Source organism: Anomalospiza imberbis, chromosome 6 (genome assembly GCF_031753505.1).
Source record: "Anomalospiza imberbis isolate Cuckoo-Finch-1a 21T00152 chromosome 6, ASM3175350v1, whole genome shotgun sequence".
NCBI lineage: Eukaryota > Metazoa > Chordata > Aves > Passeriformes > Viduidae > Anomalospiza > Anomalospiza imberbis.
In genome coordinates, this window is record NC_089686.1 from 6,161,380 (window position 1) to 6,189,035 (window position 27,656).

Consider the following 27,656-nt stretch of genomic DNA (forward strand, 5'->3'; position numbering starts at 1 on the left):
ACAGGGCTTATCTGTGTTGTCTGTTCCTTGCACTGCCTCAAACATGAAAAGTTTTGTGAATTCCTTTAATAAAAATGACTAGAAATGGTTTTCTTGTGCCCACTAAAGATGAAGGGGACAGCATAGTGCTACTGCCTGTCCTCATCAGCATCAAGGCACTGAAAATCAGGGAAGAATAGCTGTGGAGGATTTGCCTGCTGTAGAAATTTTCCATAATTTTGCTCTGCTGGTGCTTTGGTTCCATTTATCAGTGAAAGTCTGATAATTTGCCAGTGAGCTGATGGAAGCAGCAGGAGGATTTTCTGGTTTTTGTTTACGGTCATGCTTGCTTTGCTCTTTAAAACACAGTGTCTCCAGTCTGCAGTCTGGGTCTCTTAGTTGGGGTGCCTGAAATACCAGCAACCAGTCCACGCTTAGCTAAGAGGGCTGGTGCAGCTGTGATTAGATGGTCCAGGTTGTCAGGGGGTATGTAACAGGGTGATGTGATAGTAAGAGGTTTTTCTTTGAAGCACTTTCAAGTTTTTCTAGCAATTCAGCCTTCTGTTGAAATGCTTTTCCTTTCCTGGAGGCACATGCTGGACCATTTTTGGAAGGTGTGGGGGGGAGCAAACGTAACTGCATACTCTTATCAGCATCCTAAATGTGGCAGTTAAGTCAACTGTTGGTTTAAAGGTGAAGGTGTGAAGTGGATAATCGATTTTATTCTCTCATTTAATTGCTGTCCCTGTCTTCTGGTTGGTTTCTTTTATCAGAAGTGCCCATCAAGGGCTTACTTAGGTTAGGCGAAGGTGGCCTTTTGTAAGCCTCGAGGAACTGAGAAGCAATGCCATGCTGTCTTCCTGGTGCCACTAGAGGAGACCACGCTGCTGTCATGCGTGTGATGCGTGAATTCAGCCACAGGTGCTTGCTTCTTCCCCTGCACGTTGTGTGAGCAGCCATAGACCTTTGTTCCTCCCTATCCTTGAACTGTAATGCCTGGAGTTCATGTGTCTGGTTCCAAGACTCTGATTGCTGATGGTGAAGTGGAAAAAAAAAATTAGTCAATAAATATTAATAACACTGTCAAATGTTAGCGGCGTTGCAGTGTAAGCCCAAAACTCCTAAGATTGTTCATGTCCCCGTTGGTGTGCTTCCAGCCTGGAAGCCTGGGCTCTTGCTGAGCCTGTGTAACACAGTGGATTGAATTCTTGGATGTATTCATGTTGCTCAATAGTGATATTGCACTAATTAGTGTTAGAATGCTGGATTTCAAGTAGGCTTGCATGTGATTTTTTTATATTAAAGGGGACATTGAATGACAGAAGCTGCTGATTTTTATTTTTTTTTTTTTTTGTACTACCAAAGAGAACTTGGCAGTATTAATTTATTCCTAAAGAGCTTTGGTGTTAGGACATGCCAACAAAATAATTTTTACCTGATTGTAGCGTGTGCATGGCTAAGTAAACCCAGGAGGGAAGTCCCACATGGTTTAGTGGTGGTATACAAGAGCATCAAGCTTTTCCTGATGATACTTCCAAGCAGATGCAAATACCAATTCAATTACAAGATGTGTTCTTGAAAAACAAGCAGATTCAAAACAAAAACAAACTTTGCAAGAGCCTTACAAGAAGACACAGTAACCCATACCTGTTCCTAGCAAGCTGGTGTCCAAAAGGAAGGGAATGCTCCAGATCACTGCACCTTTTATCTTCACATACACAGTTACATGGGCAGGTGTTCACATGCCTCAGAAAAACCACCTAGGTAATGCATGGAAAGGGTGGACCTTAATCATCTTTTCATGTTATAACAGCCCTTTCCTTTTTGAATTCGAGAAAGTCTGAGCATTTTGAGCCTCTCCTGAGAAACTTCCTTTGTATTAGAGTGGATGGAAGAGAATACAGGAAAATCTGAGTTTTCCACTGAAGACTGCTCTGAAATGGGAGACACAGGGAGGTTTTGTGACACTGGAGACTACAGGAGAGAAGATGAGCCTTTGCACTTTAACTAATGACTGAAAATTCAAGGAAGATACAGGTTGCCAAATTACCACTGGACATGAAGCCTATTGAAATTTTTCTCTGCTGAGATCTCTGCTACTTAGCTTGGAATAAAAATCTCTATGAAAATTACATTCTGAAATCATTAGGAACATGGAATCAAGTGAATGCATGCTAGCATATGTATTTTTTGAATGCAGTTTACGTAGGTGATGAACACTTCAGGGTTCTTTGATGTGGAGCCACAGCCTCGGTTGAAGCTACGCCTGTTCATACCAGCCTGGGGGTTGGGTTTGAGAACTCAGAGAAAGTGCATTGATAAAGAGCAATTTCATCATGTGCATAATCTGTCCTTTCTTCCTGTTGAAGTCTGATAACACTGGGACTTGTAGAGAAATGTAGCCCTTTAAAAGCTTGAGATATTTTAGTACCAAGAAATTCAAAATGGCTTTGCTGGCACTGACGAACTGGTGCTTCAAGATGGTAACTAGTTGTTCCTTAAAGACACCAAAGCGTAACTGTGTGTGTTAGCAGAGATACTGTGCAGCTTCTGTTTAATTTGGTGTGAATGAATGCTCCTTAAGCATTCTGAGAAATGTTACAACAAATCTTTTAAGTCGCTGCATTAAAATAGAGCCTGAGCTCCAAGTGAAGAATTAAGGATACTGAATCAGCAGCACTGATTATAATTACAACAGTGGAAGGTTTTACCAAGCAACTTGTTTAATAACCATTTTGACTCGATTTGTAACAATCCTGGAAATGTTACCTGAAAAAGATGACCTGTTTTGTTTACCAGAATGAGTTCTTTCATTGTCAATCCTAAACCAAAACTAGACTGATGTCACTTTATGAAAATTTGTGTGTTTCAAGAAGCAAAAGGATTTGAGGCCAAGCCTCCTGTTTTTGCTCACAAATGAGAATAGTAAATGGACTGTTATGATAGAAGGGGAGTTACTAAAGACTTACCTCCTTATGTTTGCTCCCTGCTCTCCTCCCTTGGAAGACATTAAGTAATCCACATCAAATATAAAGGCTGCAGCCTCCACTAGCTAAACTATAGAAAGGAATGGTTTAGCTGGGGATGGGAATTTTGGTGCTCAGTCCTTCAGAAAGGACTTTTTCCTCGCACCCTATTGAGTCTATTGGATGCTGAGCTGACATTGCTGCAGGCTTTTTGTCCTAGCTATTGTTGTAAATGTTTCTCTTGACTGCTTAGTGGCTCTGTTCTTTATTCATACAGAAAAATAAAACTTGATATCTCTTTACTTCTGTTCTTTTTTTTTTCTCCTGTTCTTAAAAACCTTGGATTACAAAATACCCTGTTAACTGAAGGCAGTTGAGGAACTTGAGGTGAAGGGATGAAACTTGGATGGAAGCAATGAGGGAAAATATCCAGCCTCCAGTCTTGAAAACCAAATGCAGTGAACAAAACAGAAGATATATTTTAATGCCATGATTTAGACTAAAATTAGTTACTTTATCAAGAGTCTGCATCTGTCTGAAGGTAGACCAGTTCTTAGCTAAAACATTGTTAACTGAGAGCCTGACAGATGTCTTGGGGATATGTTTTGCATCATTTTTTGTGAGCTTGGTAGAAGCAAAAACAGAAGGGCTGAAGGGAGGAGAGCACTTAGTGTCTAGTTCTGTCAAGCCCATGTTCAGATATCTCTTTTGAATAGCTCTGATTTTTCTGTAATAATAAACACAGTTTTACTACCATGTACCTTTAATCCTGAAGGGTAAAGCACAACTAATTAAGGAAAAAAAATATACTCAAGAAAAAGCCAAATAATGTAGCTGAAAAAAAAATTTCTTACATGCCACCACTGTATGCCATATGGTTATTTTAAACTGATATATTACAATGCAAAGGTAAACTCTGGGTGTGTTGCACTGTATAGTAAAACATGATAGAATCACTTCACCATGATCTAAATTAGAAATGACAATACTTAAGCTTTTCCCCTCTTATCCACACTTTCTGTGAGGGGAGGTAGTTGGGGTTTCAGGTCAATTCAAGGCCAAATCCAGTTGATGGATAATTTTGTCAGCATGGTGCTGTGATGGGTTCAGGCCATTAGGGCTCTGCTGCTGGCTGCTGTGTGCTGTGATTTGTCTGTAGGATGGGTGTTTATATGGACTTTGTGGTGTTGCCAGTAAGACTTCCCTAGGTGAGCTGAGTGAGTCTCCTCTGGCTGCCTCTCCCCACTCTCACTTTGCAAACCCCGGTGGCTTTCAGAGCATTGGTGCTGCTGTAGCTAGTCCAGGCTGACCTGCCTGCTTGCTCTCCTGATTTGTTAGAGTTTTGTCAGTTAGGGGTTTGTTTTGGTGGTTGTCAGGCTGTGGGAAATGCCTGTAACGATCCTTATGTAAAGAAAATGGTTTGAATTGCTGTGTTAGAAAGAAATATACAAAGGAATGAATTTTAATGGTTTGTGTACAGCGTTGTTGTTTCTGCTTGGATATTATGTTAGTTTCTGCAGTTAAATCTCTTTTGAACCATTCATACTGTATGTAAGGAATTTCTGAGTTCTTTCCTGAGTTGGATTAGTGGGCTGTGATGTTCATTAATTCACGAAGAGTAAGACTCTCTTCTGTGTAATCGTATGCTTCTGATTGCACAGGAGGTTTGGGTGTGGGTTTTTTTTTCCCCCTCACAAGAACTCTCTACACAGACTATAACATGAGAACAACTAGTAAATAAAATCGGCCATAAAGCAATAATACTTTAAAAGGAAATCACGTCAAAGCAAGGTGGGTCAAAGCTGTAACCCTAAGCTCATGGAGAACTGGCAGCTGAGAGGCTGCAGTAATTCTGTACAGCTGCAGTAGGAGGAAGGAGCACCCCTCCCAGCCAATTTGAAAAGTTTGCCTGCTGAGGGATGAACAGTCTGGGCTGCTGGTCAGGACAGACAAGTGTGTCACTGCAGGGCTGGGAGGGAGAGGGAATGGGGCTCTCGGGGCTGCCTGCGACCCTGGGCCATGTTTGTGTGGGTCTGTCTCAAGACTTGATAGATGGTGCTAACACTGCAGCTCTGTCCCCCTCCTTGAAGTTTATCAGCTCTTTAGCTCTCCTATACCTAAATAACTGGATTTCAGTGGTGTTCTCTTTCATTATAAACCAGTTTTTCATATGAAGTTGTCGATAGAGCAGTTCCACTGTTGTAGTTTCTCTGTGCTAAGTGCTGGGCTTGCCTGGACCTTCTTTCCATGGAGAAATAATTTAGCAAGTATCATGGCTAGCAGCTCTGGACAAAACACAGATCTTGCAAACGGTGAAAAAACCCAAGTGTATTGAGCACAGTCGGGAGAGTAGAACTTTGTCCTAAAGCTCTTTGGCTGTAGGTGAGAGTGGTTGGTGGGACAAGCCTGGGGCTGAGCCATTCACACTCCACATGGACACAACTGGTTATTCTGGGTGTTCTGCAGGGTATGGCTGCAGACCAGGAGCTGCCCCTCTGTCCTGTTCAGCTGTGCTGCCAGAAATACCTTGCATAGGCTGGGCCTGAAAAGGTGACCAAGTTTTATACCAACTGCAGGAATGCATTCAGCCTTAAAAGTTAAATGTGAGACCACTTGCAGGTCTACTTTCTAAAGTTCCAATACCATCCTGATGTCATAGACTTTTATTATATTACTGTGTTGTAATATTTGGTTTTTTTTTTTTTTTTTTTTTTTTTTTTTTTGGCGTAATGAAGAAAAAACATGAAGCTATGTTATAGTGGATAAGGTTTTTGTGACTCCATTTCTAAGCCAGGTGTTTCCCAGAGTAATTTTACAGTCTGAAAGGAGAGATTGTTACTAACATGGAAATATTACCTGAATCTTTTACTGGCAAATGATGGCAATTAATGGCAGAACTGAAAACTAGTTAAAGCTCAAGAATATGTTACCAGATTTGAGGCACGTTACTAATTCGGATTTCTTGTTTCTTACAATGTATATTTCTGTGAAACTTCAGTAACAAATAATGTGATAAATACAAAGCCACTTGGTCAAAGAAAGCAAATCTAAAGAGAAAAATGTGAATTGCTCTTGGAAGATGTTTATATTTTAGAATGTTCTTAAAACCTGTATCAAGAAAGATGAGCCGGGGTTAATTAATCATGCACAAGTTATTTTACATAGGAATTGAAAACACCTATAGAGTAAAATGTACCTGATTAGAGAAATAGTAAGTTTGAGTGGGAGAAAATCTGTAACCATAGCAAAGTGACATAAAGGAAACCTCTTGATTTTTTTTTTTTTTTAATCTAATAATATGTACACAGTATAAAAATTTTCTTAACACTGAGTGGTGATTTTAAAAGCTAGAAGGAGACAAAGGAGACAGAGTTGACTGCTAGACATTTTAAGTTCTATCCATTGGCCATTTTTTATGTAATTATTTTTAACCAAAATTACCAGTTACTGGTGGTATTTTCCAGGTTTTTTTTTTTTTTTTTTTTTTTTTTTTTTTTTTTTTTTTTTGTCTGCCATTGGTAAATAAGGAGGAACAAGCCAACTTATATGTGATTAGTTTTTCACTCAAGGAAATGAAAAATCGGGGCTGCATTTAGACAGCTGGGGGCTCACTTGTAGGAATCTGCTGTGGAGGGGTCTCTGGGATGGTGTGGAGAATCGTGTTATTTGGGAGATGCTGTGGCCCAGATGGTTGGTGTGACTATGATGACAGGAGCTGCACGCTCAAGTATTAACATCTGTAACTGGTGGGCACGGGCTTGCTGCTGGTGTGCTTTGCTCTCAAGACTGTTGGGAAAATTCTTGCTGTACAACTTTGTTTCTGTTCACCATGATTTGAGGGAGGGAGAGGGAGTCTGGGTTATATCCTTCGGCTGAGCTCTTGGTTCAGCTGCAGTGATTGCTGGTTGTGAAATACCCTTTTGCTCTGGGTCTCTAACTCAAATATCTTCTGGAGCCCAGATTTTTATTTGGCTATTGCATGTAAACATCTCTTATATATAAGAAGTGGTATTGGGTTTAAAGGTGTCAGTGAAACTGTTTTCACTGAGCTCTCATGGATAACATGCTTATGATTCTCTGCTTCTGTATTCTGGTGGTAGAAATACAAAATGAAATGAATGTCTGGCACTGAAATTGTGCAGGAGAAATCAGACCTGCAAGTGCATGCAATTTCCTGTCCAGCACCGGCATTTCTGATATTTTCATTGCATGTATAATCCACTCAGCAGCTGAGGTTTTCTTCAGGCTCTTGAGGTGTTTTTGTTTTGTGCCAGACTGACAGCAGAAGGCTGCAATACAGCTCTGAAGTTTGAGAGTTGTTTTAAATGGAGCCTGGCTCCTTTTCTGCAGAATGCTCTTTCTGTTGAGAAGATCATGAGCTTTACACAGGGGCAGCTCCAAAAGAACAGATAAGAGAAGTAATATGATTTGTTTAAACTGATCTTGTGGCACTTCACATCTCACTGTTTAAAATCCCCTTCCCTGATCTCCCTTTCTTTCCCCTCTGGTGAGGAGATTGCTCACTTTGGAAATACATTTTCTTTACAACAGTTCAGTGTCATTTAATTGACTGCACAGAAAAGTGTGAGCAGCTATACATGCTGATGTGTGTTTTTTTTAATTTACTTTATGCAATTGTAACAAAGCTTAGAGTATTCACAATAGTAAAGATTTTTATTTTTTTTTTAGTTTGGTGGCATTTCAGTTTTGAAGCAACAATGACTTCACTTGGTAATTAAACCTCATTTGTGAAAGACCTTTTCCCTATTAATTTGATCCATTAAAGAAACGCTCTTTGAAGCTGGTAGTTAATCTTCCTATTTAAATGGCTGGGTTTTACTCAGATTGGTTACAGCTTAGGTTTAAATAGCAGCTAAAAATAGCCAACTGTTGTGCTGTACAGTTTAAACATCTATCTATAGTAGTAGCCTTTCTAGAAAGGAAACATGTAGTAAAAGGGAGAGGAGATGCTGCCACTCAGGCAGCACTGGTTGGTTCCAACATCCCCTTTTCCTTGGGTTTTGCCCATCAGCTCCAGCTGGCAGCACCTGACGATCTTATTGTGGGATTAATTTTTACCAGAAAGCACTATGGGCTGTATTTGAGCAACCTTTTGGTGTGTAATTAATAATTCAAGGGCTGGGAGAAGTTTTGACTGTTCCTGTTGAGGCTGCTGCCAAGGGTGCTAAAAACTGGGAAAAATCTGGAAACTACCCAAAATATTTTCAAGAACATTAGGCTGTCAGAAAGAAAATCCAAGGGGCTGAAATCCCAATTTGTGAGGCTAGTATCTGTTTTCATCTCTTGAGTGCCCTGTGTGATTCACACAAGCCTGACAAACCTGTGGACTTGAAGTGCTCAGCTTGATTGCCAAAGCAGGGAAGTTTTAACTTAAAAGTGTCTGCAATTGAAAAGGAAGCCGTGACAAAACTGCAGGAATCTGGGTGGATGGCAAGCATTTACTTCCAGTAATTCTCTCGAGTTTTTTTGTAGGATGAGCATTTTGCCAGTGCAGGGATCTTGAATGAGTAGCTAACAAAAATCAAAGGTATAAAGGTGACTGTCTGAGGCAACAGAATTTCTTGTGCTGGTGTTACAGTTTCAGCTGGGTTAGTTAATTTTCTTTCTAGTAGTTGGCGCAGGGCTGTGTTTTGGAGAACAGTGCTGACAGCATGTTGAGGTTTTAGTTGTTGCACAGTGCTTCCCCTGAGTTAAGGACTCCTCAGTTTCCCCTGCTGTGCCAGTGAGGAGATGCACAGGAAGGCAGAAGGGGAAAAACAAAGCGCAGCCAGGACACTTGACCTGGACTGACCAAAGAGACATTCCAAAGCACAGAGCATCGTGGCCAGTGTGTGAACTGGGGGAGTTGGCTGGGAGGTGCTGGGCTCTGCTCTGGGACAGGCTGGACATCAGTCAGAGGATGGGGAGCAATTGCATCGAGCTTCACTTGTCTGTCTTGAGTCTTGTTTCTTTCTTTATGTTGTCTCCTTTGTCTTTGCAATTATTACTTTGTTTCAATTATTAAACTGTTTTTAAGTTGAGCCATGGGTTTTACCTTCATTGCAGTTTTCCTCCCCATCCCACGAGGGTGGGACAGGTAGTGAGCGAACAGCTTTGTGGTACTTAGTTGTGGGCTGGGGTTAAACCACGACAGTTACCTTGAAATACCTTTGACAAAATAGAGTTACAGTGAAATCTGGGTCCAAGAAAGAGGACAGATGTTTTCCACTCCACCCTTAGTTTTCCACCAAGAGAAAAGGTACTTGAGGCCTGTCTTCAGTAATAAATATTTAATCAGGTTAAATAGCTAAAATATTTTTGCAGTATTGTTAAAGGTCAGCCTTTTCGTAATGGCTGTTTCCAGATATACCTGTATGTCAGGAGCTTCAAGCTTCTCAGACCAAGATATCCATCACTACAACAGGAAGATCTGTTGTCACAGGGAGATTCAATGTGAAGAAATCTGCAATATGGGGAAATATTGTCAGATATTTTAGGCTGCCTTTCTTAGGGACATGGGCTTATATTCACAGGAATCAATGGGACTATTGTATGTCCAGAATTTGTTACAACTATAATTCCCATGAGTTAGTTTTCCAAAGGTCTGTATTACTATTATGTCAATCCATTAATGTTTCTCATTCTACAGAAATAGTTTTTCTCTGCTGGCAGTAGTAGGAGTAGGAGGAGAGGATGGTGGGGATAGCATATAGTTTTATCAAGTTGATAAAAAGGAAGGTAATTGTAAAAGAGATTCTGATAGCTTATTTTGTCTTTTTCATGCATTATTCAACTTCTTCCATATGTCAAGGCATTTGTGCTTCCAACATCCAACACGGTATTGTTACACCTGTGTTTCTGCTCAAACTAAGGAAGGTTTTAGCCACTGTGGGTAGCATGGCAGATAAAGGACTGAAAACGTATTTTTGGGTACATTTGCTAATACTGAAGAGGGGAGATACAGATTAGATGTTGGGAAGAAGCTCTTTGCTCTGAGGGTGGTGAGGCCCTGGCACAGATTGCCCAGAGCAGCTGTGATTGCCCCATTCCAGTGCTCCAGGCCAGGTTGGATGGGGCTGGGAGCAACCTGGGATACTGGAAGGTGTCTCTGCTGATGGCAGGAGGGTTGAAACTGGTTGATCTTGAAGGTCACTTCCAACCCAAACCATTCTGGGATTCTTTGAATCTGGTTCATTATGTCCCAGGGATCATTAGTTCATGAATTGTTTTGCTCTGTAATTTGTGGTACCTCTCACAAGATATGTGCTAACTAAAAAGGACTTTTGCACAGATCACAGACTTAGCAACGGGAATTTTGCAGTGGTAGTAGATGGCTTTTAAGTCTTGTGAAATCATTAAAAAAGTAATTCCCGAACTGCATCTGCCTTTTATATCTCAGGTGAATGCAAAATGAAGACAGGGTGCCTTCAGAAGATGGAAATGTATAAAAAGAAAACGTTAATACAATAATAGTGTGTGGTTTTGTATTGTTCATTTAAAAATAAAAGCATATTTATTTCCTCAGGGACCACAGCAGCACTGAGTTCTTGTTTGCATGTGGGAAAATTTGGAGCTCCCATGTGAAAATGTTTAGTTCAAAACTTATCTGATCAGATGCATGAGGCAGAAGTGACCCGGTGTGGGTGATGTGAAAATGGGGAATTCTCCCTGTTACTCACAGTCTTAACTGTTTCAGTGCTTTCTCCCAGTGAGCTGCTCTCTACCTCGTGTTCGGGAGGAGGCAGGTCTACAGAGGCAGTGGAAGGAGAATGAGGTATTGTTTTCCAGTATAGGGGAGAGTCTGGAAGGGGCTTTTCTGGAGAAGGAGTGAATCATAGAATGGTTTTGGGGAAGGGGCTTTCTGGATTGCTTGAAAAGCAGCATATCTCATGTTAAATGAGTACTCTTGGTTGTCTGACCTGTTAGGTGGGCTTTGTAAGGATGGTAAAAAAGGAAGGACTTGGAGAATGTACGTGATACATGATGCTGGAGCATTGAGCTAGAAATTACCTACTCTGTAATTTGTTGAATGGGCTTTTGAAGGGTCAGGATTTGGAGGCTGAAGAGGCAGCACTCAAAGTATGAGATAAGCAGGAAGGGTTCTGAGTATGAAAGTCTCTTTGAAGAACTGATCTCGTTGGAAGACTGTGGGTTTGAAATTAATTCTGGCAGAGCCCAACTGGGGCAGTAGTTGATACAAAGAATTACACTTGCACTTTTAAACTGAGTCTTTATGTTATTCAACTTCCACAACTGGTTTACTTGACCGCTGGGCAACTTAGTTTCAAATACGCATATCCCAGAGAGCTCACTTCCCTATACTAACCCGAAACTTTGTTTCTATAGGATTAGCTCTGAGCGCAGGAAAGAGAAGTCGAGGGATGCAGCCCGGTGCCGGAGGAGCAAGGAGTCGGAAGTGTTCTATGAGCTGGCCCACCAGCTGCCCCTGCCCCACACGGTCAGCGCACACCTGGACAAGGCGTCCATCATGAGGCTGACCATCAGCTACCTGCGCATGAGGAAGCTGCTGGATGCTGGTGAGGGAACAGTGTGGCACCATCTGGGAGGGATATTGAGGAAGAATCTGCTTGTAAGGCCTGTCAGCAGTAAAATAAATGAATGTGTTATTAATTGTGCCCGTGCTCTGGGAGGGTGGGGGACCTTACAGTAGAAATCAGCTATTAGCAATGAAGCAGGAAAATTCCACTGTTCAATGGACTCCCATTTTTTCCCTTTCTATTATGGTGATCCTGGTTGTCTCATCACAGCTGTTGTGCCCTTTTTGGTCTCATTTCTAACTTCTCCCAAAGTTAGATTTCTTCATTTAAACCTCTTTTCCGTCTAAACTCGATTGTTCCAGCTCTCCTTTCTTTACTGTAGGTAATTTGCTCAAGGTTGACTAAAGTAACTATAGTTGTGTCCCCTTAAAATAAACTGCAAGGAATAGTTTTGTAAATTGTGTTTCTGTGATGTGCTCCTCTGGAGGTGAAGTCAGCTGAGGATGTGTTGTCTCTGCAGCTACAACTGGAGGAATATTTGAGTCAGGTTGTGAGCCTGTAGCTGATAGCCTGCCATGGGCAGTGTGCTGGTTATTTGTGCTCGTGCATGTCTGCCTCCACTGTGTGGAGGAGTAACTTCAGTAGCCAGACTTGGAAAACACTCCCAGAAAGCCCCTGAGACAAGTTTAGAATGCCTTTTTGAGATGGGTGATAAATTTTTTGCCACATAGACCTTTTCCTTAAGGTGGAAGGTTTATTGGTTAATACATAACAGCACAGAGGGTTAACCTCACTCTGATTTTCTGTGATTTCTGATACCTTTACTAGAGCTTGAAGAATTGAACTGATCATTTATCTAAATGAATCATACTGGTTTTGAATGGTCCTGCAAGAATGACTCCTTGCAGACTGGTGCCAGAAGTCATTCCTGCTGGTAAATGAAGAATGGCTGGTGTTTGCTTAAACAAAAATGTGTGGCTGCTTGCAGGTGAGCTGGAGACAGAAGCCAAAATGGAGAAGGAACTGAACTGTTTCTACTTGAAAGCTCTCGATGGCTTTGTCATGGTTCTGTCTGAAGATGGGGACATGATTTACATGTCTGAAAACGTGAACAAGTGTATGGGACTCACTCAGGTGAAATACTGACATTTCCTAAGACTGTTTCAAAAAGCTGTTCCATTTTTGTGTATGTGAAGTTAAACACCTGTATACCTCTTCATTTTTGCAGTTTGAGTTGACGGGGCACAGCGTATTCGATTTCACTCATCCATGTGACCACGAGGAGCTGAGAGAAATGCTTACACACAGAAATGGTGAGAAGAAAGAAAAAAAAAAATCAATTCAGTTTACTTATGGATAGTTTCTGTTGGCATTAATGCAGTTGGATATCTGCCAGGAAATGGTGTTGAGTTCAAAAGCTAGTATGTTTTTATTTCTTAAATATCAAATTAAACCTTGTTGAGAGACACTAACAACAGGAATACCCAAAATGTTTTGGCTATATCCTAATTATAGAAGAAATGAGATTTCAGTAGGATTCTTTAATCTAACAAAATTAATTACTAAAATGGAGTTTTTGAGGGCTGAAAGAATTAGTGCCTACAGGAATAAAATTAGAGGTAGGTTGAATGAGAATACAGCAATTGCTTAAAATCAGAGGGACATGGAGAAGCTCAGTTGGTGCATTTGTCTTGGTCTGGCCTTGCCTTTACAGGACAGCTGAGAACAAATGCTTTCTTCCAGAAATCTGTGGTGGTAGATCCAAGACAAAAAAAAATATATACTGTATTTAAATTTTAGGACACCAAGACCCTGATCTGGGAATACTTGAACAGCCCCAAAAAGGGCTTTGGGGTTGATGCTTCTCTGCACCTTTTAATTGGTGCATGAAATTGGTATCTTTTCACAGATTTCTGGCTCTTCTCTTCTCCCTCTGTGGGAGCAGAACACTGTGTTTATATGTGCTGTGTGCTTTGATATTTAACAATTGCCCACGAATTACAGCTCTTATGTCTTCTAAAGATTTGATAAAGGCTATAAAGGCTTGGCAGCCTGCATGCCTCCAAACAAATCTGCTTTACTCAGTAGTTAGAAGCCTAAAGTCTGACCACTCTACTTTCTCTTTCATCAAATGAGGTTTATATGGACTCTGAATTCAGATAGTGATAAATTAATAAAGCTGATCTCTGCTTTCTTGTAGCACTGTAAATCTTATGTAAGTCTTATGTTGTCATCCTATTTAATTCAGTTGAAAGGACCTGATAAGATACCATAGCATTAAGAGCCTGACTTTGATTTTTTTAAGCATTTTGTAAATTTGTCTGCCCTTAGAATTGAAGTATGTTTCTAAGGCTAGATTAGACTCCTCCCCTGCCTCCCCCTTTGGAAATCAGTAATACATCTTGGGAGTGGGAGAGCAATTTTCCTAAAGCAGCTTAAAAATCCTGCTTTTGTTGCAAAAGCTTATTCTTAAAAATGCAGTATCACTGAGTTTCATGCAAACCATCTCAAGCATGTCTAAATTGGCCAGACTGGAATCAGATGTCTGGAAACCACTATTACAAAAGCTGTTTTGCAAATGACGTTGGCAGACAGAAGTCTAAATTACAGTAGTAATAGTACATTTTTATATTTTATTAGTATTCCCAGGTTGCTTTCTACTGCAGCTCTTACATCAGTGGAATTATTTTGGTTTTGAATTGAGTATTAAATATTTCCCTTTGGGACTGTACAAGTGCAAGTGAATATAAATGCATTTGGCAGAAACAGAACTGCATTCTCATTTTATGAAGCTGCTTTTTAAACTTTCAAAGCTGGCCATTTTAAAAAATAATGTCTGGTGCTGAATCAGATTGAAAGTTGCTCCATCTTTTACAGCTACTTCTCGAAGCAGAGCCTCATGCATCAGGACTTGGTAACAGTAATGTTGTGTGATCGTCAGCTATCAATTTATAGATTGGTTTAACTCTTAAAACATGCTGAATTAAATAAGGTTTTGCTGCTTCTGTGAATTCTGCTTTAGTTTCTCCCTGACTTCCTCCATTATCAAGGTTGTTTTAAAGTAGCATAAAATATGCTTGAGCCCTTTAGTCTTTGCCTCTGCCCGAAGCAATAAACAATTTAGTGTAGGGGCTTTAACGTTTTACTAATTATTTTTTTCAAGCCAGTAACTGCAGTGCAAGCCATCACAAAGAATTTCATAGCTACTGTTGTATGTGGAGGATGAGAGCAAATTATTGTGTAAACTTGTATCAGAAGTAAGCTCATGTGTTCTGAACTTCCCCCTCTGCCATGATTTGGTCCTTGCTCTTTAGCAATCCTCAGCAAACTGGCTCTTCCACTGCTCCTTCTCCTGGGTGCTGCATTGCCTCCTTGCACACATTGTGAGCTGCTCCTGATAGCATCAGTTACATTTTCTTTGGCCACAATAGCATAACTAGTAATTGACTCTGCAAGGTTCTCCTCTGTACAGGCAAAAACTTAAAGCCTGCTGGTAGAGAGACTAAAAAATAAGTGCTGCCAATGTTGACTTTTATTAGGGTTTCTCAACTTTTTTCCTCCCAGGAATGTTAATAATGTGTTTAAAAACTTGGTCCCTGTTTACTCCAAGAGTGTAAATCACTGTGGAAATACTTGGATGCATATAAACAGCTGAGTTGTAAGTTTTGAATTTAAAAACTTGCAGTCCTGAAGAGCAACAAGCCCAAAAGGTGCTTTGAATGAACTCATAGTGAATTACTGATGCATTTCAGTGGAAACCACCTCAACAAGGCTTCTTATTCTACATATGTTTTTATTGTCCTCTGTCACAATTGTAAAATATATTGAATTTCCAATTGGTCTTTCTTCCTGCTCCTTTTTCCTGAAATCTGGGAGTGTGGAGTTGGCTACAAATACAATCCTGATCTTAAATTATTGAAACTGGGCTGCATCAAAAGCCTCTCCTGTGAGGACAGACTAATAGAGTGTTGGGTTTGTTCACCCTGGAAAAGAAATGGCTCTGGGGAGATCTTTGAGTCTTTTCCTCTACCTAAAACGGCTTAAAGAGAGCTGGAGAGGGACTTTGGACAAGGGCCTGGAGGGACAGGACAAGGGGAATGGCTTCCCACTGACTGAGGGCAGGCTTAGGTGGTTTTTGGGAAGGAATTCTTCCTGCTGAGGATGCTGAGGCCCTGGCACAGGGTGCCCAGAGCAACTGTGGCTGCCCCATCCCTGGCAGTGATCCAGGCCAGGTTGGATGGGGCTTGGAGCAACCTGGTCTAGTGGAAGGTTTCCCTGCTCATGGCAGGAGGGTTGGAATGAGATGGTCTTTAAGGTCACTTGCAACACAAACTATTCTATAACTCTATGAAACTTCAGGGTTTTTTTTAATCTACTTGATAGGAAAACTTGCTCTGAAAAATACCATTATCAGAAGTGCTATTAGGTGTATGAATACTTTCAGTTTATTTTTGGGTCTTCCCTTAGTCTTAGAGTTCTGTAAGATGTTTGTGGAGGTTTTCTAATGCCTTTGGAAGATGATCCAAGAGTTTTAAGAATGGGTTTGCTGTTTGCTTCTGCTAGGTCCTGTGAAAAAGGGCAAAGAGCAAAACACGGAGCGCAGCTTTTTTCTCAGAATGAAGTGTACACTGACTAGCAGGGGAAGAACAGTGAATATAAAGTCTGCTACATGGAAGGTAACTAAAGCAAAGGAATATTTGCATAGTTTGGCAGCTTCCTCTTCAGATGTCATAACACTGTATTTCAACATTTTTGCTTCATGTAACGAGCTTGAATTTCACTAAGTACTTTATAATTTAATAATTGGGCTTCATTATGCTGAATTTTAATGCTACTGCATCACAGAGGTAACTGAAACAATGTGTTAAAATTAGTTTTTCAAAACTTTTAATGAATTTTCCATTTTAAATTAGAGGTCATTTACTTACAAACAATTATAATTACCAAATATGTTTGCATAAAGCCTTCTCTGGGAAAAAAGTACTTGACATCACTTATGCTGATCCCTGATTTCTTTTGATTTGTCACTGAAAATGTGATAGTTGAGGTCTCTCTGAAGGACTTCAATGCCATTCTTTTGAAGCTGCTGGCTCTCCCTTTTGTAACAGTTGGAACAAAAAGAGGCCAGCCCTGTAACTTTCTGCAGTGAATGCATTTTCTCCTCTGGACAAAGTAACCTTTTACTGTATCCAGTGGATTATGGCTCACAGTTCTCTTTTATGATTTGAATTTGATTACTCTGGATCAAACAACTTCTTTGCTGCTGTCTGTGAACTATTTCTGCTTCAGAATGGCTAAAAGAAAACCCCACAAAATGCAAAAGTTCCTGTCTGTTGAAGAATGTATTTGATCTCTGTCATCAGCTCTGCAGAATATCTAAAATGAGGATTTCTACTACTACTGTAACTTTCAGATTTAAATTGTGGATGCCTTTTGCTGAGGCATCTGCTCATCAGAGTTGACATTACAGTGACTAGAAAGAAGAGTTCACAGAAATGCAGCAATGTCTGGTGTTGCTTCAGCCAGTGCTGAGGAAGGAGTTGGGCTGCAAACCCGACCCAGGATGTGTGGGGTGAGGAGGAGGACACTGCTCTCCTCCAGCCATCCCTTGTCACTGTCCCCTGGAGGGGTGGGGTGGGGAAAGACTTGGCTCCAGGTGTGCTGGTGGAAATAGGATTGTGTTGTCTGACAGACCAAACCTCGTCTCTTTCTAAAATGCTACTGCCCTGCAGGTGCTGCACTGCACTGGCCACATCCGTGTGTACGACACGTGTGGGAACCAGACTCACTGCGGATACAAAAAGCCTCCCATGACCTGCTTGGTGTTGATCTGTGAACCTATTCCTCACCCATCAAACATTGAGGTCCCCCTGGACAGTAAAACGTTCCTCAGTCGTCACAGTCTTGACATGAAATTTTCCTATTGTGATGAAAGGTAATATATATGATTTATACTGTAAAAAAATCATTCATTTGAAAGATTTGCAGGGCTGGTACATGTTGGCTAATGTTTGCCTTCTCAATAACTTGATTTATCTTGACAATGCAATCATTGATGGCATGCTTGGCCTTTTCCTAACTGATCAGGATGTCTTAAAAGCCAGGTTTTTAGATCTAAGGAGGATGCAGGGTTATTACTTTGGAATAACAAAAGGGAAAGGGACTTTTTATACAGGCAGATAGTGACAGGACAATGGCTGTAAACTGACAGAGGGCATGTGTAGATTAGCTATTAGGAGGAAGAAATTCTTGACAAGGAGCTGTGGCTGCCCCATCCCTGAAGGTGTTCCAGGCCAGGCTGGAGAGAACCTGCTCTAGTGAAAGGTGTCCCTGCCCATGGCAGGGATCTGGAACAGGATGATTTTTAAGGTGCTTTCCAACCCAAACCATTCTATGATTTGATGAATAAATCCTTTTCCTTCAGTTAACTGCCTCTTCAAATTGGGCTTTACTGTAGTGGCAGTGATTTAAATTGAAATGAGAAGATTCTTCCAGACACTGAAAAAGCAGGATTTTAAGTTTGTCAAAGATGGGGCATTTTGGTGACTGAAAAGAGTGTGCATGTAATACTTGTCAGATGTATTTATTGCTACTGCTTCCTCCCTGTCCCTTCCTCAGGGGATCAGTGTCTGCTTTCCTCTGTCAAAAAAACTCCAGACATTCAACTGTACTTATAATGCAATACATCTGCCATTGAGAAATGAAATTCTGTGTTCTGGTGCAAATCAGGGGTGTAGTCAGACACATCAGACTGATTTTCCTATCCTCTGGGAACTTAGCTTGATAAATTTGATAAATGCAAATGAAGGAAATAGCTCAAGTTTGGGGTTGGTTTGTTTCTTTCTTTTTGTTTGTTTTTAATTTGGTGTTATTTGTTACTACATATTTCCTTTATTTTATAACAAAAGTGAATTTCTAGTTAGCTGTTGCAGTTAGATGCCGAAAGAGGTTGATGCATGGTAATTTCTGACCTCTGCAGTAACAGCCTTTCTAGGACTGGTGGTGTCACATAAAAGGTACTTATTTGGTCACATTCTGCATCTAGATTGGGGCAAAATGCAAGCACTTCCCTGGTTAGCACTGCCCTCTAGAGACTAAAGAAATCCCACTTGCCTTAAAAGCAGACAATGCTTGAGTGGGAAGAGTAAATTTGATTCCTGATTTCTCTTAATTGCAGGATTAAAACTGTTGAAGTGTATCTTTATTATTTTGTTAAATTCTCATATTTGCCTAAGCTGGTCTGTAAGTAGCTGGTCTACCTTGAAGCAAAAAGACAAAATGTCTAAAAAGTGGGGATTTGTTTAATCCTATTCCCACTACATGATTTATAAATACTCAGTGAGAAGTAAAATCCTATGCCTGCTGAAATGTCTCTTTTAAAGAAGCATCAAAATAGCAATTTATTTCAAAATGAAAAGTCACAATTTGCTGCTGCTATGTGTGGTAGTGATTCTTAGGGTTTTTCTAGATGTGCAAGCATCCAGATGCTCTGGTATTTGTGTTGGCCCGTGTCTGCTTTCACATAGCAATTTTTTCCCTTGTTTTAAAGAATTACAGAGTTGATGGGGTATGAGCCAGAGGAGCTCCTGGGTCGCTCAATCTATGAGTACTATCACGCACTGGATTCTGATCATCTGACCAAAACACACCACGACAGTAAGTGAAAACTGAATTTAAACCCTCAAACTGCAGGAGGTGAGAGACAGCCCTGGGGGAAAGCAGCAGAAGATCAAGGGCTTTCTTTTAGTTGCAGATAGGAATCTGCAATGAGTACTGACCTCAAACAGTTCTGGGGTTTTTCTGCCTGTAATTGAAGCTGGTGTCCTTTCTGCTTTTAGTGTTCACAAAAGGGCAGGTGACAACAGGACAGTACAGAATGCTGGCCAAACAAGGTGGCTATGTCTGGGTTGAAACTCAAGCAACTGTTATATACAACACTAAGAATTCTCAGCCACAGTGCATAGTGTGTGTGAACTACGTGTTGAGGTAAGTTGAGTGCACTTCAGTGTTCTTTGTCATCACTTTTACTGAAGATCAAGTCAGATTCTGATGGCACTGATCCCCTGCTGAGTATGTTGTGATGTTACTGCTCCCTACCAGTGAATATTTTCTTAGAATACTGCCAGTCCTAGGGTTAGAAACTGTGTTTGAGAACAAAATGCTTTTTTGGTCTAGTGATGTCAATAGATGATCTCTGCAGGCAAATGATTGTAGAACCAGCCTCTTCTGTATGATTGGAAGCACTCGAGCATTTGCATTCTAGACAACTCTCTAATCTTTGCCCCAAGTCTGGAGCAGTTAATTCCACTAATAACTTAGTCATGGAGTCAGAGCAGCAGTAGTGGTGTCATTCTCAATCCTATCTATCTTTTTATTCCTTAGAACTCCTCTTTTAATTGAAAGCTTCAGCTGAGGGCAGACTGGTTGACTATTCTTCTGCAAATGCCTAATAGTCCTAAATTAGTTTTTCAAAACTTCAGTGAATGTCCCAATATAACTCTGTCAAGATACTGCACATTCAATTAAAACAAAGAAAAGTGGTTTAGGAAATAACTAACTTTTTTTCCTTTTTAAAAATATTTTCCTTTATCAATGCCTTCAGAAAAGCATGTTTATGTTTGTTACTTTTTTATGATTGCACCACAGTTAGTGCTTGCTTTCTTTGTCTGTTACTTTTGAGGAAAGAATGAGTAACAAAAAAAAATTTCTTAAAGCTCTTATCCTGGTAATTTTGTGGGATATGTGTGATGGGGTGGCTTTTGTTTGATTTGGTTTGGGGTTTTTGGGTGGGGAGAGTGAGTGGGTTTCAACCTACAAAACTATTAGGCCAGAACTTATTCCTTTTAGCTGCTCTTTAACAGTCATCTTCTTCTCTGACAGTGGAATTGTTCAGAAGGACTTAATTTTTTCCCTTGGACAAACTGAGTGCATGCTGAAACCAGTGGAGTCTCCTGACATGAAAATGACCAAAACACTCAGTAAAGATGACCTGGATGATACCAACAGCCTATTTGAAAAACTTAAACAGGAACCAGATGCTTTAACTGTGCTAGCCCCAGCTGCTGGAGACACAATTATCTCTCTAGATTTCAGCAGTAATGGTGGGTGTGTGTTTAAATTGGAGAGCATGTTAATTAGCAAAGTTACTTTTTGTCGCAGATTTCGTAAAATAACCTCCCAGTACCTCTTGTCCAGTGGTATTTCAACTGCTGTTTCAATTTAATGAGGTCCATAGACACACACAGTACTGTTACTTAGGTTGATGGTTTCTTTTAATTTTTATAGAGTCTGATGAACAACAATGTGATGAAGTTCCTTTGTATAACGATGTAATGCTCCCCTCATCCAGTGAGAAATTGCAGAATATAAATATGGCAATGTCCCCACTACCTGCCTCTGAAACTACAAAGCCACTTCGTAGCAATGCTGATCCTGCACTCAATAGAGAAGTTGTATCAAAGCTGGAGCCAAACACAGAGCCACTCGAACTTTCTTTTACCATGCCTCAGGTGCAAGAACAACCAACCAGCCCTTCTGATGCAAGTACCAGCCAAAGTTCACCTGAGGTGAGTTTCATAATTTGGATATGCTGTCATTAAAATGGATGTGCTGTTGGGGCCTGTGGGACAGATCTGGTTAAGGATGCAGCCAGGACAGGGACTGGAAATTATTTCTACCTTATGACTTAAGCTCACACCATGATTTGAGGAAACTGATAAATTGTCATATCTTTTCAATAAAGTGACTCTTGCAAATGTATGCAATACTATCTGACAGAAATAAGGAGAGCTTGGGATTGGTCTTTTTCATTCAGTTGGTTCAGATACAACTTCACTAAACAGCAAAGTATTTGCTGTGAATTATTGTAGAGGCTACTTCCAGGTTTCAACTAAGCAAGTGCTTCCCTGGTGGGGTAAATTTGAATGTATACAGGTAAAAGTAAGTGTTTTCCTTTCCCATTTTAATTTAGTACAGCTACAGCTTGGGATTAGTTTCTACATTAGAACATTTTGCAGAGGATCTGTAGGTAACAATGCCAAGTGATGCAGTGACAGAAACCTAAAACTGTGTTCAAAATGTTTTCACAGCCCAGTAGTCCCAACGACTACTGCTTTGATGTGGATAATGATATGGCCAGTGAATTCAAACTGGAATTAGTGGAGAAACTCTTTGCCATAGATACAGAAGCAAAAAATCCATTCTCTACTCAGGTAATGTACAGTAACTTTAAATGCTTTATCATATTATTCTGAGTGTACTTATTTTCCTTTTTAGAACGTTTTCAGGAACCTCCTTCTATTTTTATGTAATATTTTGATTAAAACGTAAAATAAAAAGAAATTTGTAAGGATTTGGTAAAAGGAAAAGCCTTGATGAAGTAATAGCTGAGGTTTCTTCCACACTGATAAGTTCCACGTCTTGTCCGTTCCAGGAAACCGATTTGGATTTAGAGATGTTGGCTCCTTACATCCCGATGGATGACGACTTCCAGCTGCGCTCCTTCGATCAGCTGTCCCCGCTGGAAAGCAGCTCCTCCAGCTCTCAGAGTGCAGCCACCATCACCATATTCCAGCAGGGCCAGACAGCCGCGGGCAGTGCTGAGGAGGCGCAGCCGGCGGAGCGTGCGGACGATGTGAAGACGATAATTGGCCCTTCCTCGCCCGCGCGCGTGGTCCCCGAGTCCAGCAGTGCCCCCGCCTCGCCCTATGGTGGCAGCAGGAGTAGAACTGCCTCTCCCATCAGGGCAGGGAAAGCAGCAGTGGATCAGGTGGAAAAGCCTTCTCCAGGATCACCCAGCTTGCTAACAGTCACTCTGAATGAAAGGTATTTTAAAAGTGCAGCTTAAGCTCTGGTGTCTGTTCGAGGAATTAGATATAAATTCTGTGAGCTGCTGTGTGTTCATCCTCAGCGTTCTTCAGAATAGAAATTGATACATTTAAATTTGGACATGTCAAATTAGTCCTTTTTTAATAGTAAACTCCCTTAAAGGTAATTTCATGATAGCTTTTACCTAAGCACCTCAAGTAAAAGCCAGCTACTGTAAAAATTCTCTTCTGCTCTTGTACCTGATGTGCAGCCTTTCTGAAAATGCAGGCAATTTAGGTAGTTACACCCACACAATGTTTCTGGTGCTTTCCTTGTCCACTGTGTTAGAGGTAAGAGGCAACTACAGTCTGTGCTGCAGATACTGCAGATATCAGATACACAGATATCTACAAGCAGTAGATATTGCTTTTCAAACTAAATGTGTTTTGTGATGGTCTGTGATGCCTGTAGTGCATATTTATCACAATAGAAAACTATATTAAGTCAAACATGAAATTTATGATATATAAAAGATGTCTGTACACAGAAATATTCAGAATAGACTTTCCCTCACCCTTTCTTCCCTTTTTTCTGTTGATAGTGAACTGCCGAACTTTTATGCTTTTTTTCCTGCAGATTTAAAAATTTTTGTTAAAACTCATTCTGAGCTTCACAGCAAGATTAAAGGCTAACATTTGCTATGCTCATAGAAAATGATTGTTGAAATAAGTCAATTTATGAACGAAAAGTAGTGGAGTTCATAAATTCAGTTCTGTGATGTTGTATATAAAAGTGTCCACAAAAGAAGAATGGCTCAAGGAAAGTAGAAACGTCTTAACAGCCTGAATCAATTTTTCTTAGATCTACTGCACTGGATGAAGAACTAAATCCAAAGATGCTAGCTTTGCATAATGCTCAGAGAAAACGAAAAATGGAACATGATGGTTCACTTTTTCAGGCAGTTGGAATTGTGAGTTTTGTTTTACCATTTTAAAATATTCACTTTTAACCTTGCAATTTCTGAAATGAGGCATCAGTGCAGAATCCCGAGTTGAGCTGTTGGTAAGCAGTGGAATCTTGGGATGAAAGATAATTGATAGTGAAATTTTCATATATATATATATATATATATATGTGTGTGTGTTTATATATATATATATGCAGATACTCCACTTTTAGTTCTCTTACTGTCAACTTTTCAAAAGTGCCCTCTACACCCATGTGCATTTCTTGATTAGAAACATATGTGAACATGTGTTTCTTCAGTAGAATATGCATAAATGTAAGACATCACATTTGAATGTGTAATTGCTGTATTTATTTTTTTTAATTCAAACTCTGTTTTCATATTTGTCAACACTGAAGATTAGTGTTCTTATGCTTCTTCCTGTGCTTTGATTTTTCCATTGGGTCTGAGATTCCTTTACTTAATCAGATGACAAGACCATCTGAACTATGAGGGAAGAGAGCTCCTATAATAACCTAGCTAATGTCTGTTACTCCCTTTCATGCATGCTCTCTCTAATATTAGTGTAGGCACTTGGGAGTAGCTCGTCCTCATCTGTCCTAGCTATTCAAAAGAAACTTTGTAGATAGTCCTAGATTTGTGTCACTTGATTGGGGGTTGTCCAGCTTGTTATTTTCTGCAAGGGTACCTTGTCTCCATAATCTTTGTCTGTCACTCTCAGTTCTCAGTATTTTGAAACCTGGAGCTTTGCCTTTGCACACTGTTCTCTCTCTCTCATCTTCACCGCAAATTCCCACTTGTCAAGTTTTGAGAAATCTTAGTCTTAATTCCTCTACTGCAATATAGCCTTTGAGCTTCTTTGTTTCTCTACTGGGCCACCTCCTAGTTGTAGTCATCTACCATATCTTACAGTGCAGGATTATTTTTCCTCTGAACTCTGCTTACTCCTGTACTAGTATTCTAGTCTGGGCATTAGACAAATCAGTTTTTCTATGCCATTTCTAAGTGGCTGTTTTCATTTGCTACATGCTTTGCACTTCCATGCATGTTGTTCTGCTGCTTCCAGAAGCCCTGTAAGAATTCACAGCTCTGCAAGAAATGTTATTGCCTTCCACTGCCCTTTTCTCATTCAAAGGTGCTACAGTTCATAGTGTTGCTGATAAAATATTCAAAACAGCATGGGAAGTCATTAAATGCACAGAACACAAGCAGTTCAGTGTTAACTGCTGGAATAGTGTTCAGGCTTCTGTGCTTAGTGCCAGTTCAATGCTTACAGGTTCAGACTTCATCCTATGCTAAACTTTTTCTTCTGTCTGTATCTGACAAAAGTGTTACAAATATTTTGATTGTTTCTCAGAGTCGGAAGCTGAATTTCCATGAAGCTGGGTCTTAGTGGAGTTATTTTAAGAAGTGCTTTTGTTGTTTGGCTTCTCTCTCCACCATGGATTTCTGGGAGGATATACAGGCCTTTCACACAAGCAGAAGAAAAATAATGTTAAATCCAGGCTTAGAGAAATGCTGTGCTAGGGCCGTACAAACACTTGCCAAAACTTTTTTGCTCTAGGGAAGTGGGATGTATTTTGCAAAGAGTGAAAGTAAGTGAAGACCAAAGTAAAATACTGCTTTAGCTTCCTAGCAAACAGGAGAATCAGACAAGGACAAGATACAGTAAGGTTATAAAATATTGTGTTATAGTGAGGTTATCAAATGATACAAATCATTACACTGGAACAATTACAAGCCATATCTTTCTTAACATGAAGGGCTGGAATGCATTCATGGTAGAATGCAGCAGCAGTGTAGGTGACTAATCTCACTATGAACTGCAGCTCTGAGTTAACTATAACTTCTACTATACAGCTGCTCCTTTGACTTACACGGGTGTTTTATAACCTGAAAACATATGCTCTTCACTATTTTGAGGATAATGGCAGTGTTGTGAAATCCCTTCTCTTTTTGTAGCAGTTAGTATCTCTAACAAGACCAAACTTTGCAGATTCAAGTACTTTTGCCAGCAGACTTGATATTAAGATGGTGCTTTTTCCTTCCATCCCATCTGTTTTAGTGGAAGCTTCTTCTTCCTTATCCCAATTATATGAAGCCCTTACAGCTTCCTAATCTCCATAAGTTCTGTTCTGCTGTCAAAACAAAATGCTAAGGAGCCATATCTGCACTAGACTGGTGTAGGACTGCATTTTCCACAAGGTTTGGGTCAGGTGGCTTGGTGGCAATAACTGAAGTGCAAGCAGAATTTACATCCTAAATGTGTAGATAGAATCGACCTACTGAGGTTCCTGACTCTCCTGCCTACACTATTAATTCAAGTGCAGAAAGCCATTAGAGACTCCAGTGAAAACCTGATGCTTACTCACCCCAGAGCAGTGGTAATTAAGGGGGTGTGTTTGTGTACATGTACCAGCTAATCTTCAGCATGGTAACTGATGATAACCAGGATTTTATAATTGTTTTCTCTAAGGGAAGTCAAGTCTTGAAACTTGATTCAGTTTTCTGTTAAATAATTTTCAAGTTACTGTACTTGGAAATAGATTTCTCCCCAAATTCTGAACAAAATCCACTTTAAATTGTAACAATGCCATATTAGTAACAGGAACTGTTCATTTGGAAGAGGGACGTGGAGGGTTATAAAGATACAATATTCACTAAAGAAGATTAATTTTATTTCTTTCTAGGGGTCTTTATTCCAGCAGACAGGTGACCGTGGAGGAAATGCATCACTTGCTTGGAAACGTGTAAAGGGATGCAAAACAAATGGTCACAGTGGAGTGGAGCAAAAGACAATCATTCTACTATCAACTGGTTGGTATCTTTCTTTCCTAGGCAGAGGGGGTGGAGGGGGCTGTGTGAAAGAGAACAGAGCCTCCAAAACTCTCCAAACACAGCTCCTTGTGAACAGCTCTAGGAGAGGTTAAGCATGGTGAATAAAGTGCACTTTTTCTCCTTCCCCTCCCTCTTTAGACATAGCAAGTAAACTTCTAGGGCAGTCGATGGATGAGAGTGGACTCCCCCAACTCACGAGTTACGACTGCGAAGTAAACGCTCCCATACAGGGCAACAGAAACCTGCTACAGGGGGAAGAACTGCTCAGAGCTCTGGATCAAGTTAACTGAGCTTTCACAAAACTTGCTCCTTTTTTGGACACTGGTGAATCATCACCTAAAGCAGTCTATTTATATTTTCTATATCTGATTTTAGAAGCCTGGCTACAGTACTGCACTAATTCAGTTAGTTCAGTTTTGATCCCCTTTCTACTTATTTTGACAGTCTTTTTAATATGTTCTTTATGTAACAATAACTCAAACTCTAGTGCATTTTTATAATTCTTTGGTAATACACTTTTAAGTCCATTACATTTAAAACACACTTGCAATAGCAGCTTTGAAATATGCACCTGATTTTAAAAAAAATATTTATTTTTTGGCTGGGGAGTTGGTCACCAAAACTTATCATTAGTAAAATGTCAACACAGGAAAAACTGGCAATACTTCCATCCTGCTTTTCATAGCTAGTTGGAAGACTTGTGCTCTCTTACTCTTTGTGTTCAAGTAAGTTTTTTATGTTAATAGTTTTTATAAGAAACAACAATGCTTTGCAGCAGTGCATTGTAGCCACAATCGCACAATATATTTTCTTAAAAAATACCAGCAGTTCCTCATGCAATATAGTCTGCATTTATAAAAACTAGTTTTTAAGAAGAATCTTTTGTTTGCCTATGAAAACATGTTTAAACCTGGATTATGTCATTATTTTAGTCACGTTGTAATATAAATTGTTCTCAAATGCTGTCTTATGCTTTTGACTTCAGTGGGTGTGGTTAGTCAAAGGAAAGGCTTTATCTGGGAAGGGCTAGCAGCATTTTCTTTGGATACGTTCTCAATTTAGAGAAAGTTTGATGTTCTTAAAGTAGTCACTTTGCCAGCTTAAAAAAAAAAATCCCTGCCTGTAGTTGTTGAAGTTAATGCTAATATTGTGTATGATCTTAAATCTAAATGTTCAGCTTACCCTGTGTGGTATAGGTGATATTTCAAGCAGATTGTAAAACATCTTGCATTGTTAGCAAACTTTTATCTAGTACATCATTGAGTTGCTCAATATTTTGATGTTTTGGTTTTATGCACCTTGTTGCTATTAACATCCATATGTTTTCATGTAGATTTCAATAACTTGAATATATTTAGAAGCCTTTTTATTTAGAAATATATAGTTGTCACAAACATCTTATTTTCCTATATGTACTGTACAAAACCTTCATTCACTCATTCTTTTTGCTCTTTGTGGTTGGATCTAACACTAACTGTATTGTTTTCTTACATCAATAAACTATATGTGGACCAGGCCCCCTTGGGGAGTGTGTTATCTGAGAGAAATGAGATAATTTATATTTTTGTTAGTGGTTATTGTTCATCCGTGTTCCCTTTTTAA

General features: G+C 40.0%; 1 protein-coding gene across 4 annotated transcripts in view; it reads left to right on the plus strand.

Moving 5' to 3' along the window:
* HIF1A (hypoxia inducible factor 1 subunit alpha) overlaps positions 1 to 26,863 on the plus strand; it is a 30,083-nt gene extending 3,220 nt beyond the window's left edge. The window contains exons 1-16 of one of the 4 annotated variants that reach the window (XM_068192157.1): positions 1,953 to 1,971; positions 5,282 to 5,294; positions 11,292 to 11,482; positions 12,432 to 12,577; positions 12,672 to 12,756; positions 16,007 to 16,119; positions 17,176 to 17,378; positions 18,993 to 19,099; positions 19,282 to 19,429; positions 20,324 to 20,544; positions 20,729 to 21,009; positions 21,532 to 21,654; positions 21,876 to 22,267; positions 23,111 to 23,219; positions 25,907 to 26,033; positions 26,193 to 26,863. In XM_068192157.1, the coding sequence (XP_068048258.1) occupies positions 1,968 to 1,971; positions 5,282 to 5,294; positions 11,292 to 11,482; positions 12,432 to 12,577; positions 12,672 to 12,756; positions 16,007 to 16,119; positions 17,176 to 17,378; positions 18,993 to 19,099; positions 19,282 to 19,429; positions 20,324 to 20,544; positions 20,729 to 21,009; positions 21,532 to 21,654; positions 21,876 to 22,267; positions 23,111 to 23,219; positions 25,907 to 26,033; positions 26,193 to 26,344 (2,415 nt within the window). In that variant the 5' untranslated portion in view covers positions 1,953 to 1,967 and the 3' untranslated portion in view covers positions 26,345 to 26,863. Of the gene's footprint in view, positions 1 to 1,952; positions 1,972 to 5,281; positions 5,295 to 10,699; positions 10,720 to 11,291; positions 11,483 to 12,431; positions 12,578 to 12,671; positions 12,757 to 16,006; positions 16,120 to 17,175; positions 17,379 to 18,992; positions 19,100 to 19,281; positions 19,430 to 20,323; positions 20,545 to 20,728; positions 21,010 to 21,531; positions 21,655 to 21,875; positions 22,268 to 23,110; positions 23,220 to 25,906; positions 26,034 to 26,192 lie in introns of those variants that run through there. The other 3 variants (XM_068192156.1, XM_068192155.1, XR_010999711.1) reach the window with 3 other exon arrangements.
* The last annotated feature ends 793 nt before the right edge of the window (positions 26,864 to 27,656 follow it).